This window comes from Zonotrichia leucophrys, chromosome 8, assembly GCF_028769735.1.
Source record: "Zonotrichia leucophrys gambelii isolate GWCS_2022_RI chromosome 8, RI_Zleu_2.0, whole genome shotgun sequence".
Lineage (NCBI taxonomy): Eukaryota > Metazoa > Chordata > Aves > Passeriformes > Passerellidae > Zonotrichia > Zonotrichia leucophrys.
In genome coordinates, this window is record NC_088178.1 from 3,131,667 (window position 1) to 3,159,302 (window position 27,636).

At 46.0% G+C, this 27,636-nt stretch overlaps 1 protein-coding gene across 2 annotated transcripts in view; it reads right to left on the minus strand.

Moving 5' to 3' along the window:
• Window positions 1-1,003: 1,003 nt before the first annotated feature.
• XPR1 (xenotropic and polytropic retrovirus receptor 1) overlaps window positions 1,004-27,636 on the minus strand; it is a 107,496-nt gene continuing 80,863 nt past the window's right edge. Inside the window, exons 8-16 of one of the 2 annotated variants that reach the window (XM_064720480.1) lie at window positions 24,943-25,130; window positions 24,480-24,659; window positions 20,232-20,397; window positions 18,403-18,594; window positions 5,299-5,465; window positions 4,842-4,981; window positions 3,494-3,715; window positions 2,010-2,100; window positions 1,007-1,348 (exon numbers count right to left, since the gene is read on the minus strand). In XM_064720480.1, coding sequence (XP_064576550.1) covers window positions 1,334-1,348; window positions 2,010-2,100; window positions 3,494-3,715; window positions 4,842-4,981; window positions 5,299-5,465; window positions 18,403-18,594; window positions 20,232-20,397; window positions 24,480-24,659; window positions 24,943-25,130 — 1,361 coding nt within the window. In that variant the 3' untranslated portion in view covers window positions 1,007-1,333. Of the gene's footprint in view, window positions 1,349-2,009; window positions 2,101-3,493; window positions 3,716-4,841; window positions 4,982-5,298; window positions 5,466-18,402; window positions 18,595-20,231; window positions 20,398-24,479; window positions 24,660-24,942; window positions 25,131-27,636 lie in introns of both variants that reach the window. The other variant, XM_064720481.1, reaches the window with a different exon arrangement.

The following is a 27,636-nucleotide window of genomic DNA, read 5'->3' on the forward strand; positions in this document are numbered from 1 at the left end:
AGAGAGGCTTTTTGCTAAACCAGAAGCCACAGAAGAGCTGTTTCCATCTCACCTTCCCCATCAGGTGAGGACACCACAGCTCTTTCCATGCTCCCTGAAACACACCACCACTCCTAAGCCCCAGCCTGATGAACCCCCTCTGTCCCATGAGAACTGACACCTCCTTGCCTGTCCCACCTTGCTGGGCTGCTGGAGAACTCCTGAAAAGCTCCTTGCTCGGACTGAGATGCCCTCATGACACACCTAAGGCTTGGAAAAGTACTTTTGGATCTGGAGAATGAAGTTCCAAAGCCTTTGCTCGCTCAGTGGTTTGTGCTGTTGGTGGGAACCAACTCTCCTTTCCTTAGGATCATCTGCACTACTTTCACACATGGAGAAATTGGCTTTGAACTGGCATGAGAGACATGCCCAGAAGCAGCAGCAGCAACTAAAAAAATATCAGAAAGAGAAACTTTGGTTTAAAATAAAATTGAAAAGAAATAAAAGAGAGAGAAGGTACATACAGGTGCAAGTTGTCTCACTGAAGGGGTATTTGCAGGGGGCATCACCCCACAACCCTGGAGATGGAAATCTACATTCCCCACTTTGTTTTACCGTTACAACCTTCATTGCACAGGACTCAAAATCACTCTCATATGGTTGTTAAGTTTCATAAATAATGTGAAAACTATATGCAACAGATACATCATATATCCAAAAAATTATAAGAAAAGTTACATCAAATTAAAAAGTAGCTTCATGAATGAAGATACTGCTCTAAGTGCACTTTCCCTGCAAGTGCAGCCAGTGCCTCAGCGCTGGATATGAAGGAAAAAAACCAAACAACTGAAAAATAAAATCAACAACAAAAAAAATCAGATTTAAAAAGTCCGGTTTCAACCAGTCAAAACCGGGCCAAGCAGAAACTGAGTGTGCTCTTGGCACTGTCCCATGAGGGAGTCCCTACGATGCTTCGTTATCCAGATAAGGTTTGTATGTCCTTGTTGAGACTGTAAACAATCCTTCTTTCCTGAACTGTCCTCTTTATTGGCAAAACAAAGTAAAATATTTTATTTTTGTTTGTTTGTTTGTTTGTTTAAAATAGAACATTAAAATTAACCCAGAAGAAAAGAAACGAAACACAGTGAGCTTGTTGGAGTCCATAGGATCTGGTCTGGAAGAGCTCAGAAAACGTGTTCAGTGTTTTCTCCTGTTTTCAGCTGGATCTGTACCAGAGCTCGGGTTACTTGGGGAAGAGGGGAACAGAACGAGAAAACAAAGGATGTGGAATAAGAGAACGTGGCCATCTCATGTGTTCACTTCGTTTGTTAGGTCCTCTATCAATACCTTTGTGTCAGAAGCCTTCGACCTGGAAAAGAAAAAAACACAAAACACTCACTGGAGAGAAGGAATTCCTGGAATGACGTGCAGACAGCAAACCCACAGTCCACTTGGGGGAATAAAAAAAGGGAAAATATGTCTTTCTTATGCAGAGGGGGAATAAACAATCTACTGTTTCACACCCTCCCACTCTCCCTGGGAATTGCAGAGCCTTGTAAAGATCCCCAGCTGTCCCTCAGCATCCCCCTCCTGTGGCACTGCCCACTCTGCCCATGGCCAGTGTCACCTGCCAGGCTGTGACATGTGGGGCACCTGCTCAGCCCTCCCCACAGAACCCCACCAAACCCTTGCAGGATCCACAGGAGTGTTCCTGCTCCATCTCCTGCTGGGCTGCAGGAAGGAGCAGGAAGTCCTTTAGGGATATGCCTGGCACATCTCCCCTCACTGCATGTCTGAGGGATAAACGGGCATGGCTGGAGGGAACTCTAGCAGCCTTTGGCTCACATTCCCTTTGCATAACATTTTTCAGTCTCTAGCAGCCACCTCGGGGCTGTTGGTATTGGTCCCATCCGTGCAGGGACAAGAGCCAAGCCCAGCCCTGGGGCCAGAGCACACCCTCCTCCTCCTCCTCCTCCTCCTTCTCCCACCCCTCCCAGGCAGTGCTGCAGGGATTGCACAACACTCCTGACCTGCTGTGCCTCAGCCTCGGCTTGCTCCCTGGCCAAAGGGTAGGGCGGCACAGCTGTGCTGCCAGGGCAGGAGGGACACGGGACACTGGAACTGCAGGGAAAACACACAGCGGGCAGGTTCAGGGGCTGGGGTGCAGGGTGGGGCAACATTTGGGGTGCAAGGATGATGGCTGGGAAGAAAAAAAAGGTATGGGTTTGGATTTGAGAGAGGAAGGAGTCTGAGATCTTACACATGAACCTTAACCAAAGAATAACTGGAATCATACAGAGACATGGAATGGTTTGGGCTGGAAAGGACCTTAAAGATCATCTGGTTCCAACCCCCCTGCCAGAGGCAGGGATGTGAGTGACCATCCATATTGCTCAGGGCCAAATCCAGCCTGGCCTTGAACACTTCCAGGGATCCAGGGGCATCCACAGCTTCTCTGGGCACCCTGTGCCAGGGCCTCACCACCCTCACAGAGAAGAATTTCTTCTTAATATCTAATCTAACTCTGCCCTCTGTCAGTTTAAAACCATTGGCCCTTCTGTCACCATGAGGTATAAAGAGCCCCTCTCCCTCTTTCTCAGAAATGTCTGCTCGAGGAGAACATCTCCTCCAGTTTGCATTTATAACCTCTGGCAGCCTATTTCTGCAGGAGGGGACCCTTGTAAAAAGGGTGAGTAAAACGGGAACTCCCTTTCCTGATTTCAGGAATTTCCCTTTCCTTTCCACTTGGAGTTCTGGTAAACCCCAAATGCCTAAAGGATGGATTAATTCCCTGGCAGAGGGAAGAATGCTCGTTTACTTAGTTGGACCTGCCCTACCTTTGATGACTTTGAAAATCTTTGCACGACTTTGAACCCTTTGTGCCATTCTCAGTGCAGGACTCCCAGCCCATAAACAAGCAACAGGCACCAGCAGCAGCTGCAGGGCAGGCTTCTGTAGCAGTTCTATTACTTTCTTTTAAGCTTTTTCTTTCCTTTTTATCAGTTAATCTAAATATAAATTTAGATATCCATTTAAAGAGCAGTGTAGAATGTCCAGAATTATGATAAAATATATAATTTTCTAGCAAGTAAAGGTCATAAAGCTAGATGACTCAAGTAAGGTTGATTTAACTGGGTCTAGTAAATCTCTATTCGATAAAAGGTGTAGAAATCTAAGAGGAAAAAAAAATAATTGAATGAGAAATGTGTACTACAATATTATCATATCTTACATAGAAATGTAGCAGTAGGAATAACACCAGTTATGGGAAAAATTACCTTACTGGCATGGATAAAGTTGTCTCTAGATAATGATGAAGACTAGACAAAAACATGATTCTGACAGCTTCTGAATCCTAAGGGAAGAGTTTGAGGGAATGGAAAAGGTTTTGTCTTTAACAGGACGGAAGCACAACTGCAATCTCCACTGAGCACTGTGCACACTTAGAGCGCAGGGGGGACAGAACAGATGTGCAGAGAGCACAGGTTGCTCTTTGGAGCGCGGCTGAACGTACTGTGTGCCGAGGCGCGGCCGGCGCAGCGACACGCTCAGGCTGCGCTTCCACTGCTTGCTCTTGCGGCGGTTGCGCACGCCGTCCTCCTGGTCCATCATCTGGTCCAGGAGCGTCAGGTCGTCGGCGTTGAGCGGCGCCACCGAGATGTCCCTCACGGCACGGAACTCCCCGCAGTTGTTCAGGTGCTCGTTCTCCAGGCGGAAGAAATTCCACACAAACCGCCTGCGGGGATGCATGGATGGATGGATGGATGGATGGAGAGGAAAAAATGAGAATTACCAACTGAGTTCCACTTTTGCAGGCGTTTTCCCACTGGAGAAAAATCCAGTGGCTAACAGCAACATCTTTCCTCTGGAGAACAGAACCTGTCAGGCTTATTCCCTATCCTAATTTGGACAGCATGGAGGTACATTGTTCAAACATTACAAGGCAAAAGCTGTTAGAGGAGCTTCTTCGAGCCAGGTCTCATAAGCTTTTGGAGGTCTATAACACACCCAAGATAGCTCAGCTACCCTTGGAGGCATAAAAATCAGCAGGATGGCATCTGCTGCAGTGTTGGAAACAAAAAGCTTTAATAAAAGCTAAAATAACAGAGAAAAACAGAGCCAGGTGCCAGAGGTTCTTGCTCCTGGTAAAACACCCCACAAAAGCAATTGGTTTCTTTGTTCACTTCTTTTTCTAGTAAATTGCCCAGGCAGGACTTTTGGCTTCTGTCCAATTGGCTATCCTTAAGTTTGAGGTGAAGTTCCCCAAGCCTATGAGATGCCTTTTTCACCTAATCAAGGAGAGAAACTTCTGGGCTTCTTTCCTTTTTGAGGGGACAAAGGATAGTCTTGTCACTCTCTCAACAGGAGGCACATTGCTACAAAAGGCACTTCCAGCACCTACATGAGAGAGGGTCGGCATCAAGTTCTTCCCAGGAAGCTGTGGGGGTGGGTTTCCAGCTACAGGAAAGGTGTTTAAAACTCCTGGAAGCTTGCAGGATCCAAATCAATGACAGAATACAAAGATTGGAAGATTGGAAACTTGAGAATCAAGCAAAGTTTCAATTGGAAATGTCAAGAAATTTGGTAAAAACTAACCCCTCAAGATTATGTCATGGCTCAGAAGGAACTGCAAACACAGTGTGAAGGATTCAGCTCCACACTGTGGCAGAGCCCCCTACCCTTTTCTTCACTCAGCACCCTGTTTGGATTAAATATTCCTGCTAATCCTGGTCTCCTTGAAACAAAACCCAGTATATTCCACAACCAAGGATCCAGGTGCTTCCCTCCCAATGCTGATGTTGCAGAACAAAAAAGTGAAAATAAAACCAAGAGAAATGAGCTGCTCAGCCCAGCAGCCTTACCGGAACACCTCAAGTGGGGCAAACACAGTAGAAATGATGTCTGCAGCGTAGGGAAAGATTTGCATGGAAGTGAGGGAGATCTGGATGGTCCACGCAAAACGCAGGATGACATCTTCTACAATGGCACAATAGTAGTATGCCTGAGGAGCAACAAGAACAAAACAGCTCAGCAAACACCTTCTGCATCCAAAAGACCACATCAGGTCTTTGGGAAGCTACAGAATCTGCTGCTCAAACTCACACAAAATAAGGGCAATGATCTCTCGGAAACAAATTTCATTTGTTGATCATTTCAACGAGAAATGATCTCTTGGAGACAAATCAGCTCTACTGCTGGAAAATCCCAGGCTGTAGCATTGAAATGCTCCAGTGGGCAACTGCAACATGCTCTAAACTCAGCAAGTTTGGTTAAAGTGTTACAAGGCTGTCCTAAGGTAAGAACAGGCTGCATACGCACTTTCTGTGGGTAGACAATTCCTTCTCGGAGAAAGGTATTTTCACCAGCATTTTTGTCAAAGAGACCCCAGTCCATCTTTAGGTCCCAAATGAGGGTATAGCAAGAGCTGATGAAACAGAAGATAATCCACAGGTAGAAGAACACTTCGGTGTCACTGTGGTTTTTAGCTGGAAAAGAGAAGAACAACAACACACTTGTGTAGAACTGAGAGCACATTCCTTCTTAAAACAGCTACAAACTGCCTCACTTGAACAGTGGAAATCTCCTTTTCTATCCAGGTTCTGGGAATCTGAACCAAACCAACACCCTTAGCAGGACCTGCTTTATATTGTTATTTGAATTCCACTTTCATCTCATTCACCTTTCAGCACTTGGGTTTGAAATGTACATTAATATTTGGAACAGGTTCCCAGGGAAGTGGTCACAGTCCCAAGCCTGCCTGAGTTCAGGAAATGTTTGGGGAACACCCTGAGGTACATGGTGGGATTCCTGGGGATGGTCCTATGCAGGGCCAGCAGCTGGACTCGAGGATCCAACTCAGGATATTCCATGGTTTTTATTTTCCTGGATTCATGGCAGAGCTGCCGTTCTGGCTCTGAACAGCAGGTGGAAGCTGAGGGCCACGTTTCACAAAGGACATGGGCTCCTACAAAGGATCCAGCACTGACGCAGAGCTCAGCGAGGAGGGTTTGGTAAGAAAATATTTGAGTTTGTATTAACATCAACAACAGTGAATCAGTTGGTAACTCCCCCATTTTCTCTCCACTAGAAGCCTGAAGAGCATGAGCAGTACAGGAATTACCCCCAGCCATTTCAGAGCTTGTGGTGGCAAGGGAAAAGGCAGCAGTACATTAACATGTACAAATCCTAAAGTAGGCTCTGTATGGAGTTTTAAATACCCATACAGAGCTCCTCTTTGGAAACAGGAGACTGTGGGCCCATCTGCTCAGCTGGGGATAGTTTCTCCAACGTTGTTTCCCACTCCCTCCTGGAAAGGTTATGTTGCTCTCAATTTGGCTACAATTCCTTACATCAGCTGCCTGGGGAAAACCAAACAGAGCTGGTATTTCTGTTTGCTTTTGGAAAGCTGGCTCCAAAAATTCATGCAAATAAACCCCATTATGATGCTTCAGAAGGCTGAGACATTTTGCACCTGGATGCTAGCAGGAATCTCTCCTTTCTGTGCAGCCTCAGCAATTGCTCATTCACCGATTCCCTCTAACAAAGCAAACAACATTTCCAGCACAAAAAAAGATGTTTTCAGCCCAAGCCCAATGCCATACTAAACAGCACCTTTTTCTATTTATGTGGCTTTAAAACAACAGAATCCTTGTAGCTGATCAGCCAGGGAGCAACAGGACAATTTTCCCTCTGTATTTTCAGCAATTACGATTAGATGTAAAGCGACAATCCGATAAAATTAATGGAGGTGAAAATGAGACTACATTCCTCCCATTACGCCTTTCAGGCTTCCTGGACATGATGTGCAGGATATAGGTCAAACCCACACGCTCCTTCCCCTCTCAAAACACCCCCCTAAGGCAAACCTCTGAACCTTCCCCTCTCACAACACCCTCCTAAGGCAAACCTCTGAACGCCACTCATGCAGCAAAGCCCGTTTTGCACAGGAAAAGGGCACGGCATGGCTGCAGCTCCCAGCTCTGAGCAGCTTTGGGGCAAGGCTGGAAGCCTTTCAGCCCTCCCCACATGCTCAGCTTGGCCAGGACACGGGTCCAGCATCACATTCCTGTCCCTGCAGAGCGCTGACGTCACCCAGGAGCAGCGCTCACGGATGCCCAGGTACCTCACACGCTGCTGCTGCTGCTGCTGCTGCTGCCTGGAAACAGCCTCTCCCAGGCTATTTTTAACGTGCAGCTGCCCACAGAAAGGGACACAGGTGAGCATTTTGGAGCTTAGCAATGAGGGCTGCACTGCCAGGTTTCATTCCTCCCCCCCCATAGCTCCTCCAAAGCCTCCACAACATTATTTCAGGAAGAAAAGGCAGATGCTGACATTCGGTGACTCATGAGACACTAAGCCTGTTCTTTCCAGCCTTATTTTTAGCTCATTAGATCTCCATGTTTAGTTCCCATTACCAGACCCTAAAGGCTAATTCAGAGGCAGTTCATGGGTTGTATGTGCTTTCAAAGCACCTAAAATGCTCCAAAACACCCTGTGATGCTGCAGTGCTTCCTCTCACCTTAGGCTTGGAAGTTACATCATGCTGCTTTGGGTTGAGCTCTTTTCTGGTTTTTTTCCCCCCCTTAAGGACAGAATTCAAATAAACTGAGCCTTATTCCACTCCTTCATGGAGCAGCCATAAGAAGGCAGTGCAGCCAGGACCATCCTGAGGAGCAGGCAGAAGAGCAGGGAAGCACTGCTGGGCAGCTCTTTTGGAGCTCTGTGCTCATGGAGGGGCCACTCTGCCCCCTGAGTCTCATCTCCAAGCACACAAGGGGTGAGGAAAACTCTATCCTAAGCTGGCAGTTACAGAGGAAGGGGATTTCAAAGGTTCTTGATGCTTAAACTTCAATCCCAGAATGGCTCAGGCTGGAAGGGACAGTGGGTCACCTGGTACAACCTGTTTGCTCAAGCAGGGCATATGGCACAGGCTCTTGTGAGCAATTACAGAGAGTAGAACTGGGAAGGAAAAGGCCCAAGTGAGAAATCTAATCTCACCAATCTCAAAAGGATGTTCTTGCTTTCAGTTAAGTTATCCCTGGGCTCAGTTCTCCTCTCCCTGCCTCTGTCTTTGCAGCAGCCTTTCCAGTGGCACCTGGGGTCACACTGCTTGGCCCCTTGCTCCTGCTCACCAACCAGCTCTGCAATGCATTCAGCTCCTGAAAAAAAATTCATTAAAAACCCAAATCACTCCCTGGTAAAATGCCCTAATCAGAACTAGCCCATTGTCTTCAGTCTTGGCCTCTAAGTCTTTCCTTTAATCACTTATCCTCCTTTTCCTCCTGCCTGCAGTTCTGTTTGATACCTTCCTTCCTTCTGTCCTCATTGGTATTCAGCTGGTGTGCAGAAATATGTTACTGCTCCAGGCAAGCAATTATAGCTGGGTCTCTGCTGGCTGGTCCTAGCAGCCCTCTCCACTGCTGCTCAGGGGGAGAGAAAATCAAGGCATTCATATTCTGCCCAGAGGCTCCATCAACTCCTGGCCTGCCGCTTTTCCAGGAGCAATACAGAGCTCTGCATATTTATGATGATGTCAGGGTCTATTTAAGCAGGAACTGTTTCATCCTCTGTGTTTTTTCTTTGTTTAATGAGGTGCTAGAAAACACCAAAAACCATGAGACAGAGAGGCTCTGGATGAGAGAAGCACTCTGGCAGATCTCAGCCTCTCCAGGAAGGAAAAAAGAGGAAGTTTTCAGTACCCCATGGTACCAGTGAGATCCCCCAAAGGAGGCATGAAGGACCTTCCTGCTCCATGCTCCACCACAGAGCAACCTCCTGAGCTGCTTTTATTCAAAGCAGCACGTGCAGGACCAAACAGCAGCAGCACAAACCCTCTGAAGCTGCAGGTGCAGCTCAGAGCCTGAGGACGGGCTGATTTCAGTGCTCACACTGCCATGCCTGCAGCCTGGAGGTGTGCACTTATGTCAGAGGCTATCTGAGCCCACAGGGCTCCTCCACTTGCCACAAAGCCTGTGGGAAGCAGCGTGCCACAAGAGCTGTTTGCAGCCTTCACCACAGAATTTCCATTAGCATCCTCAGTTTACCCTGTAACATGCAATTCCAGCAGATCCTCTGCACAAATACACCTCAAATTGCTCCAGAAGGTCAACTAGATAAATAATGGATGGCTTCCACCTTTGAACTGAAGCTGTGAATGGCCACAGTCCCAGAAAACAGCCCAAGGCACTTGCAGCAGCAGAATATACTGCCTGCAAAAAGTGCTGACAGGCAATATCCTGCATCCCAGCCCAGCCCCAGGGGCCACAGAATCTCACTGGCATTCTGAGGGAGCACTGCCCTGCAGAAATCACAGCCCTTTGGAAGCACAGGCAAGAGAAAAGGCTGCTTTCCATCAAAGAGAGACAGCCAGTGCTCTCCTGAATGCTGTTAATATTGACTTTACCTCCAAAGAATTCAGCTGTTTACCCTGCTGAATTATTCTGGGGAATGTAAACACTATATAGTATTCACCACAGCAAAAATCAATGCCATGTATTATTGAAGGGCTGGATAAGAGCACAATGGCCCTTGATAAGCATTCCTGGCTTGTCACCCACCGTGGCTTGTGCTGATGGGGAGGGCTCTGATAACAGCTGGAGGTTATCAGGGAACACAGCCAGGTAAGCCCTGCTACACACAACACCAACAACACAGCCACAGCAACTCTGCCAACTAAACAGCCCCCAGGCCAGGCCTGCCAAAGCCAGCCTCAATCAGATTTAGGCAGAAGCAAAGCACAAATGTATTTAGTGTGCAAGGCAGCTCTGAGCAGGCCTAGGGATGCTGTGTGCCCATTAACTCCATCCCAGCACACCACAGAGCAGGGTGACAGCCAGAAGTGACTTTTCTACTTAAGAACTGCCATCAGAGTGACATCCCCAAGCATTTGTCTAACATCTCAGTGCTCAAAGCACAGCAACACCTCTCCCCTCAGTAATTAGATCTCTTAATGAGTGGGTAGAGCTGCCTTTCTGCCCAGCCAGCACGTCCTGCTGTTTAGCACTATCAATGGCAGAAGCAGGACATGACAGGGGACTTGATGCAGCTAAAAGGCAAAAATAACCCACAGGAGCACAGGCTGTGGAGAGCTGTGGGCTCTGCCAAACACTGACTCTTCCCTAAGAACCTTCCCTTGGATTGTGCAAACCTCTGCAGTCGCCTCCGGGCACAATTTAAGCAAAGCAGCAGCGAAGAACTGTCAAGAGGCAACATCTCCTATCTTCTTTTAGCCAAGAGTCTACATTTACAGAGCAGGGAAATCCCAAAATCGTGTTTGGATTAAAAACCCTCTGCAGGTCTGCGTTGGTTTGTGTCAAATCTGAAGACATGGCAGCAAACTCCTGGCTTGTACCTCAGCAAGTGACAAGTGTGATTTAGCTGCAAACAGGAGGAAGCCTATCAGCCATGGCTGAGACTGGAGCTGGTTCTTTTCTGGTGCCTCCTCTCAAAAGAGCGCTTTTGAGAAGTGCTGTTAGAGAAAGTTTAATGTCTACCTTGAGAAGGATGGGGTTTCCAATCAGAGCATTTGCCAGAAGTCTCACTAATAAGAACATCTGATCAGAAATGAATAGCATGGGGAGGGGGACACAATGTCATCTTCTACATCTAAAGTCCTTTGACATCCAACAGCAGATCCTTTCAAAATTTACTTCTTTTAAAAGCAAAAGAGAAAAATTGTTAGATGACTGCATCTCCTACATTTCTGCACCACCAGAGACTCCAGGCCTGTGTGTATGTGACAGGAAGATTGCTTGTAATGCAGCCACTTGCTTTCCTTAAAATGTTCCATTAAAAAAAGGGTCAGGCTTCCCACCTTAAGTGCCTGTGAAATTAAGAATCAGTAGGTCACCCTTTTAACTTACACCTCATTCATTAGCATTCCCATTTCCCCAGCCACCTTTAACACAAAAGCATATTAAGTAACATTTGTGTTATTCTAAAAAAAAACAAAAGCTACTCAGAGAGCTATAAAAATTTTAGCAACAACCAGTCATAAAAAGCAAAAAAAAAGTATTTAAATTATTAAAAAGAAAGTTTCAAATAATTTAAGAAATCCAACAAAAATAACTAAAACTGTGTGTACTCAACCTATTTTTAAGACTTTTAAATTAAAGCAAAAAGTTAAAGTAAAAATCTAAAGACTAAGAAAATAAAATTTTAGTACACACGGGCCAACATACTCAATATTAAATAAAACCTTAATACCCATAACAAATAATTATGTTATAGCAAGAGGGCAACTAACTAATCTAAAAAAGCTATTTCTACAAACCATCAAAATATAAACTTAGAAAACAAGTGATGATTCATAAGTTTTTGTATATACTCGACTCTCCAAAGGCACTGTTGGGTAAGAACTCATTAAAACAACTAAAAGTAAAGATCACATTTAAAAATAAATGAATTCTTTTAAAAGTAAAAGACCAACAATGTGTAAAACATACTAAACTTAATATTAACAATTAGTAAAACCAAAATTAAAAATCAAATGTGGCTGCTCCTGCTGCAGCATTCCAGGGATGCTCCTGGCTCCACCCCAAGCACCATCCCTGGGATTCTGGGCTGGGTGTCAGCAATCAGCTGAGCTAACAGGAAAGCAGGAGAAACCAGGGTACCACAGAGCCCTGAGCAGGTCAGAGGGCAGGATGAGAAATGTTTGCCCATGGCAATGCCTCCCAGTTCCTCACTAATGACACTGCTGCCTCTCTGATGGAAAGGATCAGAAAGACTGCCTAATGAACACAACTCATTACTGGAGGCCTCCTGGGCACGGGATGACAGGGTTGCAGACAAAAACTCATCCTAGCTCGCAGCAATGTGACAGACTGTGCATGTTTTGGCTCCAAATAATCATCCTGGTGGAGCTGCCAGTGTGCTGTGCTAAGGGAAGGCGTGTGAAAACGGCAAGCATTAAGAAAGAAGCCAGTTAATCCCATTACAAAGTTTGTTTTACTTCAAGAGGTCAATCCAAGCACTCTATAAGGCTCTTGTGACACCTAAATCAAATGCTGACAGCTCTTTCAGCGCTGAGGAAGAGGGGAAGAGATGGGAGGTCTTGTACCAACACACAAGTGAGGGAACAAGGTCTCATAAATGCTGCTTGCTTGATTCTTTTGTGATATTTTTTTAAAGTTTTGTGCTTCCAAAAATTCTACATGTTCACTTATTTTGCCCTGCCCCACCCACCCCCTAAAACTGAACTTATCTGTCTCATTTGTGGGACTGTGCACTGTTTCAGTCCCAGTGCTCACATCCCCTCACTGTCCCCTGCTGTAAGCATGCAGGATCACAGTGCTTTATTGTCCCACCCACCTGCAGCTTCTAACACAGCACTGACAGGGGCTAAGTGACACAACCAACCAGCCACAGGGCTCAGGTGCAGCCAGGTACCTCCTGCAGCCCCCAGGGCCACAGCTGGATGTCACCCCAGCCTGCTGTGCATCACCAGCAGATGGTGGTGACCAGAAACCTCTGCAGTCGCCTCCGGGCACAATTTAAGCAAAGAAACAGCGAAGAACTGTCAAGAGGAAACATCTCAGATCTTCTTTGAGCCAAAAGTCTACATTTGTAGAGAAGTCAGAGCCTTCCTCAAGGCCCTGCAGGGGACAGAGCGTGGCAGAAGCAGTGACCTGTCCCAGCATGATGTGGTGTCACCGCTGGGAATGGCCAAAGCCATCCTGATTGATGAGGAGTGGGCAGCAGGGAGACACCTGGGAATCTTCCACTGCATTTTCCAACATTTTGCACATTTCCCACTCATCTTCCTCTGGTCAGACCTGCTGCTTGAAGCTCTCTACTAATAAGGGATGGTCCAACATCTTCCATTAATCGCAGGATGGATTTTGCCTTGAAACTCCACATCTCTATTCCACAGCCCTTTTCTCTTAGAGCTGCCTTTAAAAATCATAAATTAGACATTTCTGCAGAGAAATCTCTTTCTGAAGTGATGGGGAGAGCAGAGATAGAAGTGCTGCCCTTCAGAGACAGCCCTATTTAGTTAACTTCCGTATTTTTAATTACTGCCAATTTCCTGGGCTGTTTAATGAGAAAGTGCATGGCAGTTCCATTATCTTAGACCCACCTAGGGCTCTCCAGGGCCCCCCAAGCCAAAGGCAACTGGTGTTCAGCAGGCTCATTTGGAGTACCTGGAAAAACTGTGGGAGCAGGATGGAAGAAGATATGCTTACTCAAGTTTCCAGGCCATGTGGATTAACTTTGGAATAATTCAGAGGTTAATAAATAGCAGGATTCTACTTAGACCACAAGGATTTCTTTGAATAAGGTGTGTGAATCAAACTGACAATGTCCATAAAACATCCTGCCTTTCAGTTAAAGGATAAAATCCCACACAGCCAATAGCAAGGTGAACAAAAAATGGTCAGACTGAACCAGTAAACACCACAAAAAAAAGAAAATTATGAAAGAGAGGCACTCAAGAAGCTCAGTTCTTTAAGCACAGAAGCCAAACCTATATTTTGGTATTTCCAATGACACCATGTGAGCAAGCTGCATGAAGGTGAGAAAACTGTGAGCAGCAAAACCACAATATCTCATTTTAAAAGGAATAAAGTTGGAGCAAAAATCATGACTGAAGCTTCAGAAGTGACCAGCACTCCATGAGTAGCACAACACAACTGTTTCTTAGAAGAGATGAACACCTAAATATAACAACTCTGTCCTACACAGCCTGAGTCAGGTCTGAGTGAGGAGTGAAACCAAAGCTGGCTATTCCAGATATGCCAGTGTGCCTTCTTTAATGCAAGCACAATTTTTACAAGAAGGGATGCCCATGGATGTCCCTCTCTGGGATCCCCTTGGTGTAAGGAGGACATGGACCTGCTGGAGTGAGTTCAGAGGAGGCCATGAAGATGCTGAGAGGGATGAAGCACCTCTGCTATGGGGACATGCTGAGGGAGCTGGGAGTGTTCAGCCTGGAGAGGTGACCAGATGGCTCTGGTGTAACCTTAGAGCCCCTTCCAGTGCCTAAAGGGGCTCAAAGAGAGCTGGAGAGGGACTCTGGACAAGGGTCTGGAGTGACAGGACAAAGGGGAACAGCTACAAACTGACAGAGGGCAGGGTTAGACAAGATATGATGGAGAAATTCTTCCCTGTGAACAGGCTGTCCACAGAAGCTGTGGAACACATCCCTGGAAGTGTTCAAAGGTCAGGCTGGACAGGGCTTGGAGCAACCTGCGATAGTGTAAAGTATGCGGGTTGGAACTCCCTGATCTTTAAAGTCCCTTCCAAGCCAAACCACTCTGTGATACTACAAATGCTGTGATAATGTGGACTGAAGCCTCTTTAGTGGTGCACTTGTCAAGAAGAGCACATCTGCTTTTGGCAGAGTGAAAACACAGCAGAAAGCAGTTGCGTGTCAAAACAACGCCGCGCTCGGGCTGAATATTCCGCCGCAGGCTTGGGCTTAATCATCTGCTTCCCCAGCAGCACGTAGGTTTCCCTAGGGATTAAATAAGGCAATGTAATACTCTGTTGGCTGGCTCTGGGGAAAGCTACTCAGCACTGGCAGGGAACTTAATGCCAGCACTGAGCTCCTTAGTGCAAAGCAAGGGTGGGAAAGAAGGGGACAGAGCAGCTCCCGGGTTGTCAGGTAGCTTCGAGTTACAGCCGTGCCTCATTTGCCTGAGTAAACACACCCTGCAGCACTTTTATTTACAGAACACGGCCTTTGCTTCCCATTCCTTTGGGAGAGATAAAAATACTGAGAATTCCTCCTCTGGGAACTCAGCAACAGTTGTCCTCGTGTTGTTGTTGTTGTTGTTGTCCCTGAAACGTGGCTGTGCTTGTGAGCTGTACTGGAGTCTGCGCTCGTCTATGCCACCACTGCTTGCTCCAGAATTATGTTCTGGGGTAGCTCCTCTCCCACTTGCTTCACTATCCCAGTGATTGCTGAATATAAAGTTGACAGCTTGGAGTTACCCCTGTAAAGCTGGTCTGGTCCCAGACCAACAGCATTGCAAGTTTCAGAGCAAAATCCTAACAGAATTCACTTTGCTCTCTCAGCGGTCTGACATCCAAACTGCAATTAGCAGAGAAAATTGCACCCTGCATCTGAATCCAAGGGAAGAAAAGTAAAGAAATGGCTTCTCCCAGGGAAGAAAGAATCAGAATTATGCACTGCCTGAGCAATATGAATTATTAAACAGGGATATTTTGGGGAAACAGACACTTATCAAGAGCCCACAGTACATGGTGCTACAGCGGGGATCCTTCACTAGAGGAGGTTTGGAGTAGGGAATACCACCCAGGACTAGAACAGAAACATCACTTAATAAGGTGGCATTTGTACATTTGTTTAGTTTGAGTTGTTTTCCAGCAGCAAGCCCAGGAAAACACAGAGTGCTGCCAGTGCACTGTGTATGAATTAGCTGCTCTCCACACCAGCAAACCCTCCCAACCACACAGCCATCTTCACAGGGCTGGCAGGCACTGACTAAAACCCACAGAGCAGCTATAAACTATCCAGAGTTCAAATGAAGGGAGGAAGATGAGCCTTCTCAGAGGGCTGTGATGTCCCCAGGCCTCCCAAGTGGAGAACAGGCACTGGTGTCCATTACCTGACCTCCCAAGGAAAGGGCAGGGATTGCCCTCTCCTCCTGGCAGCCAAAAGCTCTCATTCCAGAGGTGTAAGTCATAGGCTTGCAAGCACAGGCATGGAAGACTGTTAAAATAAAACTCTTGATACCACAGAAATAGGTCTGTTACTGAAATTTAGAGCATGTGTGAGGAGCAAGGATCTTCACCAATTTGACACCTGTTTTGGGCAGCACTTTCTTCAGAACACACAGCTCCCCCCACCAGATGTTTAGGAGGTAAGAGAGGGGTGTCTGCTATCCTTGGGCAGACACAGAGAAGGTGTGAGTGAGCAGCACATCTATTTTCAACAGCAGCATCATAACAACTTGATGATAAACCATCTGATTGCAAGTTCCAAACAAACTGGTGACCTATGTAAAGCACTTTGATAAAATTGGCTTCTTAACAGGTACAGCACACTAGAAAGTGTGCTTATGGCAGGATGGGAACAGGCCTCCAGGCCTGAGGGGACATGTGCAGGGCTTTAGGCAGCCCTCTGAAAAGCCAGCACAGTGACATTTACAAATCTCTGCTAACATGTAATTTCCAAAGGCCACGAAGCTTCCAATTTTTGTTTTGTACGACACCAATAATGATGTGCCACTGACAAAACTGGACAGACAAAAGCTGGGAGTCAGGAACGTCTCACAGCAACTGGAACAAGGCTCATAAACACCTCATTACAGCCCACTCCCTGCCAGGCTGGGAAAGGGGACACCAGTTATGTGTGGCAGCAACCAGAACCAGGGTAGCAACACTGGCACGGGTGAAAAGCTTCAAGGGCGGTGGAAAAAGGTCAAACTCTTCAACAGGACCTTTTGACAGAGGCTGGCTCTCCTCTTGGTTCCAACCTGTCCTGGGCTGAAGGATAACTGTGTATTTTATTGCCATCTGTCAGAGGTGGGGCGGTTCTCTGCTGTTCATGGGGCAGTTTTCTTTATCTCTCCCACAACCAACCCTCCCTCCAGGAGATCTCTTCTGTCCATGGCCCATTAATTATTAATTATCTTCTGTCCATGGCCAGTGAGTGTCCCGGCATGGCTGATCCAATTTCACCATCCCATGGGGAGATGCTCTGCCCAGGGGAGGAGCCAAGCATTCCTGCCAGGATACAATCTGAGCCTGGGGACACCACAGCAGCCTTTGCCCACTGCATTCCCAGAGGAGCCCTGCATTGCCAGAGGGAGCCCAGGCCCATCTGCAGCAGCCCTGGAGCTGCAGAGGAAAACTCCCCCCTTGTGCAGGATCCCTGCTGCAGCAGAGCCACAGCTGGGACTGCAGGAGGGCTGAGCCCCCATGGGATGGGGCTGGGACACCACCCTGGCACAGAGGGGAGCAGCTCCTTATTCTGATTCCATCAGTGGGGTTTTTTTGTTTGTTTGTACTATTGTATTTGTATTTTAATTTTCCTGGTAAAGAACTGTTATTCCTAGTCCCATATCTTTGCCTGAGAGCCCCTTAATTTCAAAATTACAATAATTCAGAGGGAGGGGGTTTACATTTTCAGGTGAGGCTCCTGCCTTCCTTAGCAGACACCTGGCTTTTCAAACCAAGACACAACCCCATCCCAACTGAAGGCTCTGGCAGTGTGTCCCCCCTGAGGGAGGCAGAAGCATTAGTCAGCCTCCCCAGAGCAGCTCTGGCTACAGAAGATGTAAGCAGAGATTCTGCAGCCAGGGAATCTGCCTGTGCCTCATCCCAGGCTCTGGCAGTGGTGACTAACTGGACTGCAGGGCTGCAGAATGTCACTGAGCAAACAAGTTAAAACAGGAACAAGCTTCAGGGACATGGCAGCAGGGAGGAGATGCAATGGGGATGATCCCAGAGGATGCTCCCACACCAGCTCTGGATACAGAGCCCAACTCCCAGCCTTCAGCCAGCTTGGGCCACTGCCCCTCCTGCCATCAAAATACACTGACAAACATCATCACTGTGACTCTGGGCCCAGCTATGTCAAAGCAGACGTTTCTTGGCCACAGGAAGGTTTCTAACAACCCTGCCACCCCTCCAAAAAACCCAGCATGTTAACCAGAATCATGCCTTCAACACTTCTCCCTGCCTCACCACAGGAATATTTCAGGCTAAGTAATTGCTCACGACTGTGTGTGGTTGCTAATTTCTGGGTATATAGAAGGGAGATATTCTCAAATGAAAGAATACAGCTTTTAGGGCTTCAGAACAATGAAAGGCAGGGCAGGGCGACTGCCTGAAGTGCAGAAACTAAAAGCTTTTTCCTTCAGAACAAGAGTAGAATCGAGTAATTGTCGTTTCCAGGGAGATGAGGAACTTCAGGGATCAGAGCTCAATCTGCAGTTAAATGGATTGGAAACAACTCCTTACCAGCTGCTGGAAAAACATGGATAGAATCACACAGGAAAATCAGAGAGAGCATTTTTTCCTGGCACTGTGCACATGCCTTCACATTTAGGAATGATGGACGGATTATTGAGATGGTCCAGGTTAAATATTCATGAATGTTAAGAGAGAAGTATTTGCTGTGCTATCCCTTTCCTCATCTATCTCCCTCCCATTCACCTCCCTTCACAGCAGAACCTGACAGGTATTTCAGCTTTAAAAGGCAAACCTAAAAGTTCCCTCCCCCACTCCCTAAGTGCAATTCTAAGCAGACCAGGGATGTGAAAAACACCTCAAATAAGATCTTAAAACACTCTTTACAAGCTGGGCAGGCCCCTGCCTTTCCCCAGAGATGTTTCACAGGTGCCAAAACACAAGAAGCTCGCGTTTCAATGGGATGCCAGACTGTGAGCTTCTCTCGTGTAATAAAGCAAACCCCAGGAGCTGCACAGGTTTCTGCAAAGCCACCAATACCTTTGTGAGTGCTGTAGAGGGCTGCAAATGTCACCACGAAGAAGGTGGTGGAATATTTTCCAGCGTTAACCAGATGAAAGGCCCGTTTGTTATCGCGGTAACGGCGCAGGCACTGGATGAATCGCAACCAAGCAGGGATGCACTGGACAACTGCTCTCACTCCGTAGGAGTAGCTGTTACAAATCTGATTATCTGCAAGAAAAACAGGAGTTGAAGCTGTTAAGGCAAAGAGTTAGTAAGTCTAAGAACTGTTTTTGTCCTCCTGTCTGCAGTGTCCCTTTATGGCAGCAATTCCCCATCAGCACCTGGTACAAACTGCAAGAAGCCCAAAGTAGCTCAATATTCCATCTTGGAGGTGTTCAGGTGACATCAATAACACATCCAGACAGATCACCATCTAACTCCCTCATCCTGCCAGTATAACCAACATGCTAGATTAGAAATTATCTATTTTTAAACGTGCTCAGAGCTGTTGGCAGGACTGTGAACAATCAAATTAAAGATGGAATTACAAAAGGCCTTTGACACTGGATTTTTGTGCATAAATGGGAAACTCTGCAGGACAGCTCTAAAAGGCTACTTTGCCAAAGCTGTCCTTGACCTGTTTTCCTTGTGCATTGTAATAGGAAAAAACACATTTCAGTATGGGACTGAGTTTGGCGTTTTTCACTTTGTTTTTTAAAAAGCAAAGCCAAGGCATAGTCTGGTTTCAAAAGCTGAGATGAGAAGCAACCACACCACAATGCCATTGCATCCCCTCCTCCATGTATGAAAGCCTTCTTTTTATTAAGGCAATGACCAGGAAACCCTCAGCTTTTCCTGGAACTCCCCAAGAACTCCATATTCTTCTGCTGTCTCAGCACATCCAAACCAAACACCCTGCTGCCTAGCATTCATTTGTTTCTTATTCACACTGAGGGAGACACATTATTAGCTGATATTTATCCCAAAACACCGTGCTATCATTCCACTACTCAGATTGGAAGAGGACAAATTGTTATGCACACACTTGCTTTATGTATTTTAATTTTATTTTTAATAAGTAAATATTTAGCCGCTCGCAACGCTGTCTCTTAAAATGAAGGGGAAGATCAGACAGATTGGGAGAACAAAGTGAACACTGATGCTTATTGAAGCATACAGCAAATTCTCTCAGCAAGTGTCAAAACCATCAGACAATATGATTTGCCAGCAGCCACTGCCTGAAATGGGAAGTCAGCAGTGAGGAGACAGGTACTGTTTTGCCACTGGGAAGGCCAAAGTCAAAATTCACATCCCAGCTCTGTGTTCCTTCTGGCTAGAAAATAAAGGAAGACAGAGCATGGACAGCCCTGGCAGAGCAGCTTAAACTCAAATCAAGCAAGAGATGGCACCAAGGAGCTTCTCCATCCTCTCTTGCATCAGAATGGAGCCTGTAAGAACCAGGCTACAGCACAGAAAGCTGTGCTCAACCAGCTCAGGATTCTCATGATGAGCAACAGGAAGAGGCTAAAGGCAAATACATGGTTAAATTACTATGAAATAAAACAACAATGCCAGGAAAATGGATTTCTCTTCCCAACCAGGAGTGCTGCGTCTAAATTCTTTGATGGATATAGACATTGAGCCAAATGACTGGATTAGGAAATGAACACTGATGTCAAATTCCATTTCTCTGGATGGAAGTAACAAAGGGAAGAATCTCTCTAATGCCACATTTACAACAAATGCCAATTATTTTGGTTTTCTGTACTATTAATAACCCTTTTCAAAACAGACAATTAGGAAATTGCCTGGCTCAGTGTTTCTCAGGTCATTTTGACCCCATTCCCAGGGCTCATCAGCATTACCTGTATCTGCCAGAAGTCCAGCATTGTCCTCCCACTGAACCTCAAAGCTGTAGAAGCAGATCATGTATTCCAAATCCATAAGTATCACCACCAGGCTGTTGAGCTGGTCAGCCAGCCAGAAATCTGCAAAGCCTACCTTGTGGAAGGGAGCAGTGAATACTCGAAACTGTCAGGAAAAACAAAGCAGGAATAATTCATGGCTGTGTCAAAGGCATCCAAATGCAGTGGCAGGACATCACAGAACTGAACAAATATGGAAATAACAGAAATGCTTGAAGATTTACTGCTGACCTTTTGCTCCTGTTGACAAAAAAGGATAACTGTCTCCCTGCTTTCAGTACAAAGAACATTCCTGCTTTCCTCCTCCTGTGTGCATCTATTCCTGTGCCCCCCCAGCCTTTTGTTTTTTACTGGCAGAGCAGCCCAGTCTCCTCTCACCAAGCTCTTTCCCAGAAAATCCCAGTCTCCATTTAAGAGCTCTGCACAGCTCCATTTCTCTCACTGCCCCTCACTTTGATCAGCACTTTCTTTCAGGCACTTACATCATGTCCATTGACATCTTCCACGTTTACCTTCCCCCTCACACTTAATGTCAGTTGGATTTAGACCCTCAGCACAGCCATTAGGCTGGTCATGCCTTGGTTTATTTAACACGAGTCGTTCTTTGGTGTTAGAAGGTGTGAGGATTGTTACAGGGTCTGCCAAAGCCTCCAGCAGGGAAAGGGTGAAAGAAAAGGCAGAAGAAATCCTATTGCCAGTCACTTGGACTCCCCCTCAATCCCAGTCCACTTTCCCTCTAAGCCTGAAGAGCAGTTTTGCTCCTTCCAAAGCAGACAGTTTTCTGCTCCATTACCTTTGATTACCCCTCTCCCTACCCAGTTAGTTGTAGTTACTAATGGCCAATTTCTCACAGAGAAGGCACCAGCACCATCCGGTCATTCTGGGATTTATGACCCTTTAAATTAATGAAAGCACAGCCCAACACTGATCTTTTATACTGCTCTCCTTATTAACCTGAAGGGTGCACAGCTGCACAAAGCCAGGAAAGGACTGACACATCCCCATCAGCCTGTAATGCAGATTTAAGGCTCTGCTCCTAAAATTTCAAAGCCAAATAGGGGATTAAGAGTTAGTGGCATAAAGCAGATATGGATCTTGACCCAGAAAGCTCTGAGCTCATGTTGGATGGCACCTATTCCCAGGGGTCAAACAAGGCCAGATTTAGGGAGGGCTGTCTTCAAAGGTGCCCAGCTGCTGAACAGAGGTCAAAAACCACACCAGGCTTCCCTTATAAAAACTCTTTCCTCCCTTTTCCCAACACTCCCTGATACTATCTATCTGTTTCATCACAGACCATTGTTTTGTCCATGAACAAAGACTAGCTAAGTAAATGAAATGTGAAAATAGCTTTACAGACAGATTCCCCTGGAGGGAAAAAAAAAACCCTGAGAAATAATATTCTTGTTATTTAATTTAGGGGGAAATTCTTCAGCACTCCAGGTGACAGCATAAAACTTTTAAGAGAAAAGAAGTTTTCCACCTACAGGTTACAGCTGAGGAGGAGTCAACAGATAGATCCATGACATATCTGGCACTGGCATCTGAGTCAACCCTCCTGCAGAGCCCGAGCTGCCACCTGAACCCTCCCAAAGCCGTGTGCCAGGCACTGTGGCTTCTGCTGCTGCCCAGGCACAGCTGGAGCTGCAGCCCCAATTCCAGTGAAGTCACAGTCAGCTCACAGTCAGCTCCTGCCTTCCCAGCTGAGAAGTGTCTGCAACATCCTCCAGATAAGGATAAAGTCATAAAACACCAGAGCTGCAGCTCAGTTTCAATAACCAGTAGCAATTCTCTATCAACACTTCCACAGCCTGAGCACAGACTTCCTGGTGCTGATCCCTGCACTTTGCATTGGTGCTGAGATGCCAGATATCTGAGCTGAGCTTTTCACCTCTCACAGACAGGCTCTCCCTGCATGCTGGGGCCATGGAGCTCCTGCAGAGAGCGTGGGCACAGGGACATTCCCTGGGCTCAGATCCAATTCCTGCCCTGAGCTGCTCTCCCCAGCCCACACCAGGGCACTCAGGGCCTTCTCACTGGCAGCAAAGGCACAGAGAATGCTCACCTAAGCACTCAGGCAAGAAAGAAGAGCCTAGCAGGGGAGTTAGACTTTACTACAGGCTAAATAACTTCTTTCATTCAGATTCTGACCTTTCACCATCACTCAGGGATTAGCACAAGAGGTCCCACCCCCAACCAGCAGTTGATGTTGGTCACAGGGGGAGGCAGGAAGACTCCTAGATCCATGAGGAAATGCTACAACACACTCAAGCATGTCCCTGATTTGGTTGCAGAAAAATTGAAAGTGCCAGTAATGCTCTGCTACACCTGATATGTCAGATTTTGTTTTGGCTGGAAATGAAACAGATGAAGCATGTGAAGAAAAATGCTCACCAAACATAATTTTGTGTGAGCAGAACAGTTCTAAGACTCGCACTATTTAAACCTCCTTTCACCCAGAGAGCTGCTGGCAGCTGCACGAAGCAATAAAATACACCCAGCTGGTCAAGTACACACAATAAAAGCTGCTCTTTATGTGCTCTGACCTCTTCTTTCCCCTTCCTCATATTGCACACAAGTGCCATGTCATCTCCCACCATTAAGGTGATCTTGCATTTTGATGAAGCTTTTTTCCCTAGCAGACCTTGGGGTGAACTGGCCTCTACACACTCAAGGTACTCAATGAACCTTATGGATCCCCTCCAACTCAAGGTATTCCACGGTTCAGGTTTGGTGGAGAGAGACTCTGCAAGGGCATTTAGTGACAGGATAAGGGGGAATGGCATAAAACTGATAGAGTAGGTTTAGATTAGATACAAGAAATTCTTCCCTGTGACGGTGGGGAGGCCCTGGCACAGGATGCCCAGAGAAGCTGTGGATGCCCCATCCCTGGAAGTGTCCAAGGCCAGGCTGGATGGGGCTCAGAGCAACCTGAGATCATGGAAAATGTCCCTGCCTGTGGCAGAGGGGTTGGAACTCAATGATCTTTAAGGTCTCTTCCAACTCAGGCTATTCTATGATCCTACATCTCTATCTCAGACTGCAGCACAGTCTGGAGATCACTGGGACAGGGCAGGAGCTGCAAACAGCCTAACAGCTCTGTGGAGACTGAGAATCTCACCCTAGCAGGATATTAAGGTAAATTAGCAGAGATATTGCTCATGTGGTTAAAGCACATCCAGTGCTTCCCCTCACACCAGGGGACAGCAGGCAGACTAATGAGGCTTGGGACTGAAGGCACCTCTGTGAGGGATGGCTGAGTGCTGGAAGGCACAAAGGAAGAAGCTGGCAGAGCAGCAAGCCAGCAAATCAAATAACAGAGGTGAGCTCAGAGAGGTTAATTCACTGTGTGTAAACCTGCACACACCTCCTCAAAGCATGATGCTGTGTCTCATCTTTGCTGTGTTCCAGATAAAGTTAATTGTTTTAATTGGCATTGAAATGATTCTTTGAAAAAAACCAGCCAGCCAAACCCTCTTCTGCCCAAAGCTCTCAGAGCAGTGCTAGCAAGAAGAAGGTGTCAGGGGAACCAGCTTGATTAAAGCCAATTTAATAGGGTGCACAGGGTGGAGAAGAGCATGTGAAACAGCCATTTGGGAAGAAATTCATGAGTCACCCAGCAAGGCTGAAAACTGTTCTTGCAGAGCTCCCACCTATAACTGGAACACTGAAGGAGCAAACATATTGACATTGAATTTACCAGACTTATCTTACAGGAAAATAAAGAGCTTGGTCTCAAACAAAGAATTTGTTTAAGAGCACAAAGAGAAAAAAACCCCACCCATGAATTTTCTAGGCAGTAACTTTTCCAAAGGTTCTCTCTCCATCAGTGAACCCTCTCAACGTTGGCACTACCCCAGCTTGGGCTAAGGAGCATCCATGCAGCCTTGCCTTAGAGCACTGGACCTCTAATCCATCTGTTTCACTAGGTTAAGGAATAAACAAGCAAGACATCCAAGGGTTTCCATACATGCAGAAGTTTGTAAGCAGCTGTCTATAGGAAGGTTAACAAGTCAACTGGTACAGGAAGCAGAATATGCTTCTGCAAAACCACCCTCAAAAATGATCAAGTCTGTTCTATAAATCACAGTGGCATAAGCACCCCCCAGCATCCCTCTTTTCCTGAGGGTTAGTGACACTTGTTTACACTTCAACAAACAATTACTTATTTCAACCGGCTTTGACACTTACCAATAGTTTGAGCAGCCAAAAACGGGACTTGTAATATAAGGTTTTGGTAGGGTTGATGAGGAAAAGCAACATGAAGCCATACAAGATGAGTGGGTTCACCTGCATGGGGATGTAGGTGAATTGACGATATATACATGCCAGCAGGCTCAGGCACCACAAAACACCCAGGAAACCAGCAATCTGCAGGGAAAAAACAAAGAGATACCTAATGAAAACACAGCCCCAAAACCAGCAATCTGCAGGAAAAAAACCCCAAACAAACACCTAATGAAAACACAGCCCTGAAACCTGCAATGTGTTCTCATTAGGAGAAAAGGGAGAGCAGTGCTCAATCCTGTAATCTAATCAGACTTCAGCAACTTCCTCTTCTAATTGTATTAGGAGTCCTTGCCAGGAAATGGTGCAGGATTTATCCTGCTGATCCTCAGCATGGCTCAGCCACTCTAAAACCCCTCCTGTTCACCTCAAAGAGATGTTGATGGGACAAGTTGCTGCGGGGGTTGAGCTCGAAGATGAGGACGTGGTTGACTCCAGCCTGTCTCCAGCCATAGGTGTTGATACCCAGGAGAAAGAGGAATTCTATCAGGAGAAAGCCACCTCGATAGATTCTCACCAGTGGCCACACATTTGGTCCATCTATAAAAGCCACACCTGGCAAAGACAAAGAAAAAAAAAAGGAAGTATTTTAGGGATAACAGAGGTCGTGTCACAAAGCAAGGCTTTATCCTGGATCTCAGATGTTTGGCTGTACACTGAGAAAACAGGGTACATGTGTACACAACTGCATGCTCCAGCAAGTGGAGGAATTTTGCCTAGCCTGTCAGAGGATTTAGGAGCATCCTGGGGAAAATTCCCTTTCCAGCTGCTGTAATCGAGTCATTAGCAGCGTCCCCGCCTCACACTGCAGGCACAAGGGACAGCACCAGCATAAATCTGACTAGAGACACTTAAATATTCTGCTTTAATAGAGATGAAATCCCAACAGACAGATACACAAACACTTCAGCTCCCCACAAAACCAAGAGGAACCATTTACAGCATTTAAAACAATGCTAAACCCTCCTAATCACCGGTCTCAGTACAATGGTAATGCAATACATATTCATGGCCAGCATTACAACACCCAGCCCCACCCAAAGAGAAATCCCAGCACAAGGCAGCAGTGCTGGAAAGCCTGTTGCTTCCTTTGTTCAGTTTTCAGGGGTTTGGAAACAAATGTGCTTCGTTTCAAACCATGAACAGCCTTATACAGCAGCAGCTTTCTCCAGCTTCAACCTTTTTGCAAAGGACTGGTCACTAGGCACAGGTTTGATGAGAAAAGCATAAATAAAATAAAGTTATTCAATCCTCAGTTTTAGTTTCATTGAGAGTTTCTCACCCATGAGCTTTCTAAGAGGAGTAAAAGAAAGTACCTGCACTTCACAGAACTGAGGCTGAGAATTGATTCCCACAGATCTGCCTAAATTATAGCCCCAAGTTTTTCAAACTGTTTTCTCAGAGAAAGCAAATCCATAGGGAATTTCATGCATCTACACTTTATACTACATAACTTACAGAGAAAAGCTGTGCATAAAAAATTACTCCAGAACTGCTGCTTTAAATTTAAAACTTTAAACTCTTGGATTCAGGCAAAACAGAGTCAACTTTTGGACAGAAATTACACACCCCCCAAAAAAAAAGCTGAAAGAAATTACATGTCTTAAATGTGAAATTAAGTCTTAAATGTGGAATTGCAAAGAAAGATTTTCAAATTTTTACCTGAAACCTTTCGGGTTTCTGGCTAATAAAATGAATGCACATTTCTGTGAAATTCCAACTTTACTTACACACTAGCCTGGCACTTAGAGAAGCCCATACAGAAACAGTGAAGCCCCAGAATTTGTCCTCTTTAGGGTGCCACCCTTCTGGGATCCATTTGTAACTTTGCAGCCTTTAACAGACCCCAAGTGGGGATGAACTCATCTCTGTAAAATGCTGCTGCAGTTTTCAAATCAGGCAGTGCAGCACTGGCTTACATCAGAAGCCATGTTCTGATGCTGTTTCACAAATTCTCCACACAGAACACTAAAATCCTATCTTAGCTGATCAAGCCACACAAACAATTTGGCAAAAGCAGCTGAGAGGTGAGCAAACTATGGGTCAATTAAAAACACCCACTCTGCACTTGGAATCCAGGTTTTTGCCCAATATCTGCAGTAATGCTCAGCTATCAGATCATGCCTGCTGATACAACACACCTATTACCCACACTGGGTTAGTAACACCTGCTCTGGAGATATAATCATTTTTATAGAATCATTTTTATGAATTCCCTCTCACAGCTGCCTCACTTTTTCATTCTTAGCACCGAGAGGGAGAACAAACACAACCGGCTTCAATCATTTTGCATCTCACAAGGAGATCAAATGTTTTAAGTAACAGAAATTATGAATAAAGAACAGTTTCTACACATTAAACAGTGCCTTCATGCAGATGGGTCAACTTCATTCCTCTACCATGGGAAGACCAAAAAGGAAACACTGCAAACAGCTCCTCAAACAGAGGCATTTTATCCCAAGAGATGGCTGGATCCAATTACAAAAACATCCGATTAAAAATTCTTTTAAGTCATAAAAACACAGACATGGGCTTTCCCTAATGCAAGAGCTGGTAAGTTGATTTGTTAAGCCTTTTCCTTTGTACTGCTTAAGCAAGTTACAACACTCCAGAAATCACACACACAATTAGTAAAGCTGCTTGTGATTAAGCTCTGTGTCTGGATCTGCAGTACTACTCTAATCAGGGGCCAAACTCAGAAGGCATAAAGCAGAATAAAGCCAGGGCCTGAGAGATGCACCCATTAAGTGTAGCTTTTAAACAATCTTGCCAACTACTGCCGATAAGAAAAAGTCAATTAATTCCATTAGCAGACTGCAGGCATTGAAATTCTAGGAATTTCCACATGAGTGCCTGACTTGCATCCCGAGTGGCATCTGGTCACATGGCTCTGTGTCTGGTGGTCTTTTCTTTAGGGAGTCAACACCATGCAAAGCTCAAGTTCTACAAGCACCTGTCTCAAGGTGCTCCCAGAATGACAACAAAAAACTGCTCTTACACATAGATGTTGCACCCTCAGAATATCCCTCCAAAAATAAGGAGGAAACCAGAAGAAAAGGAT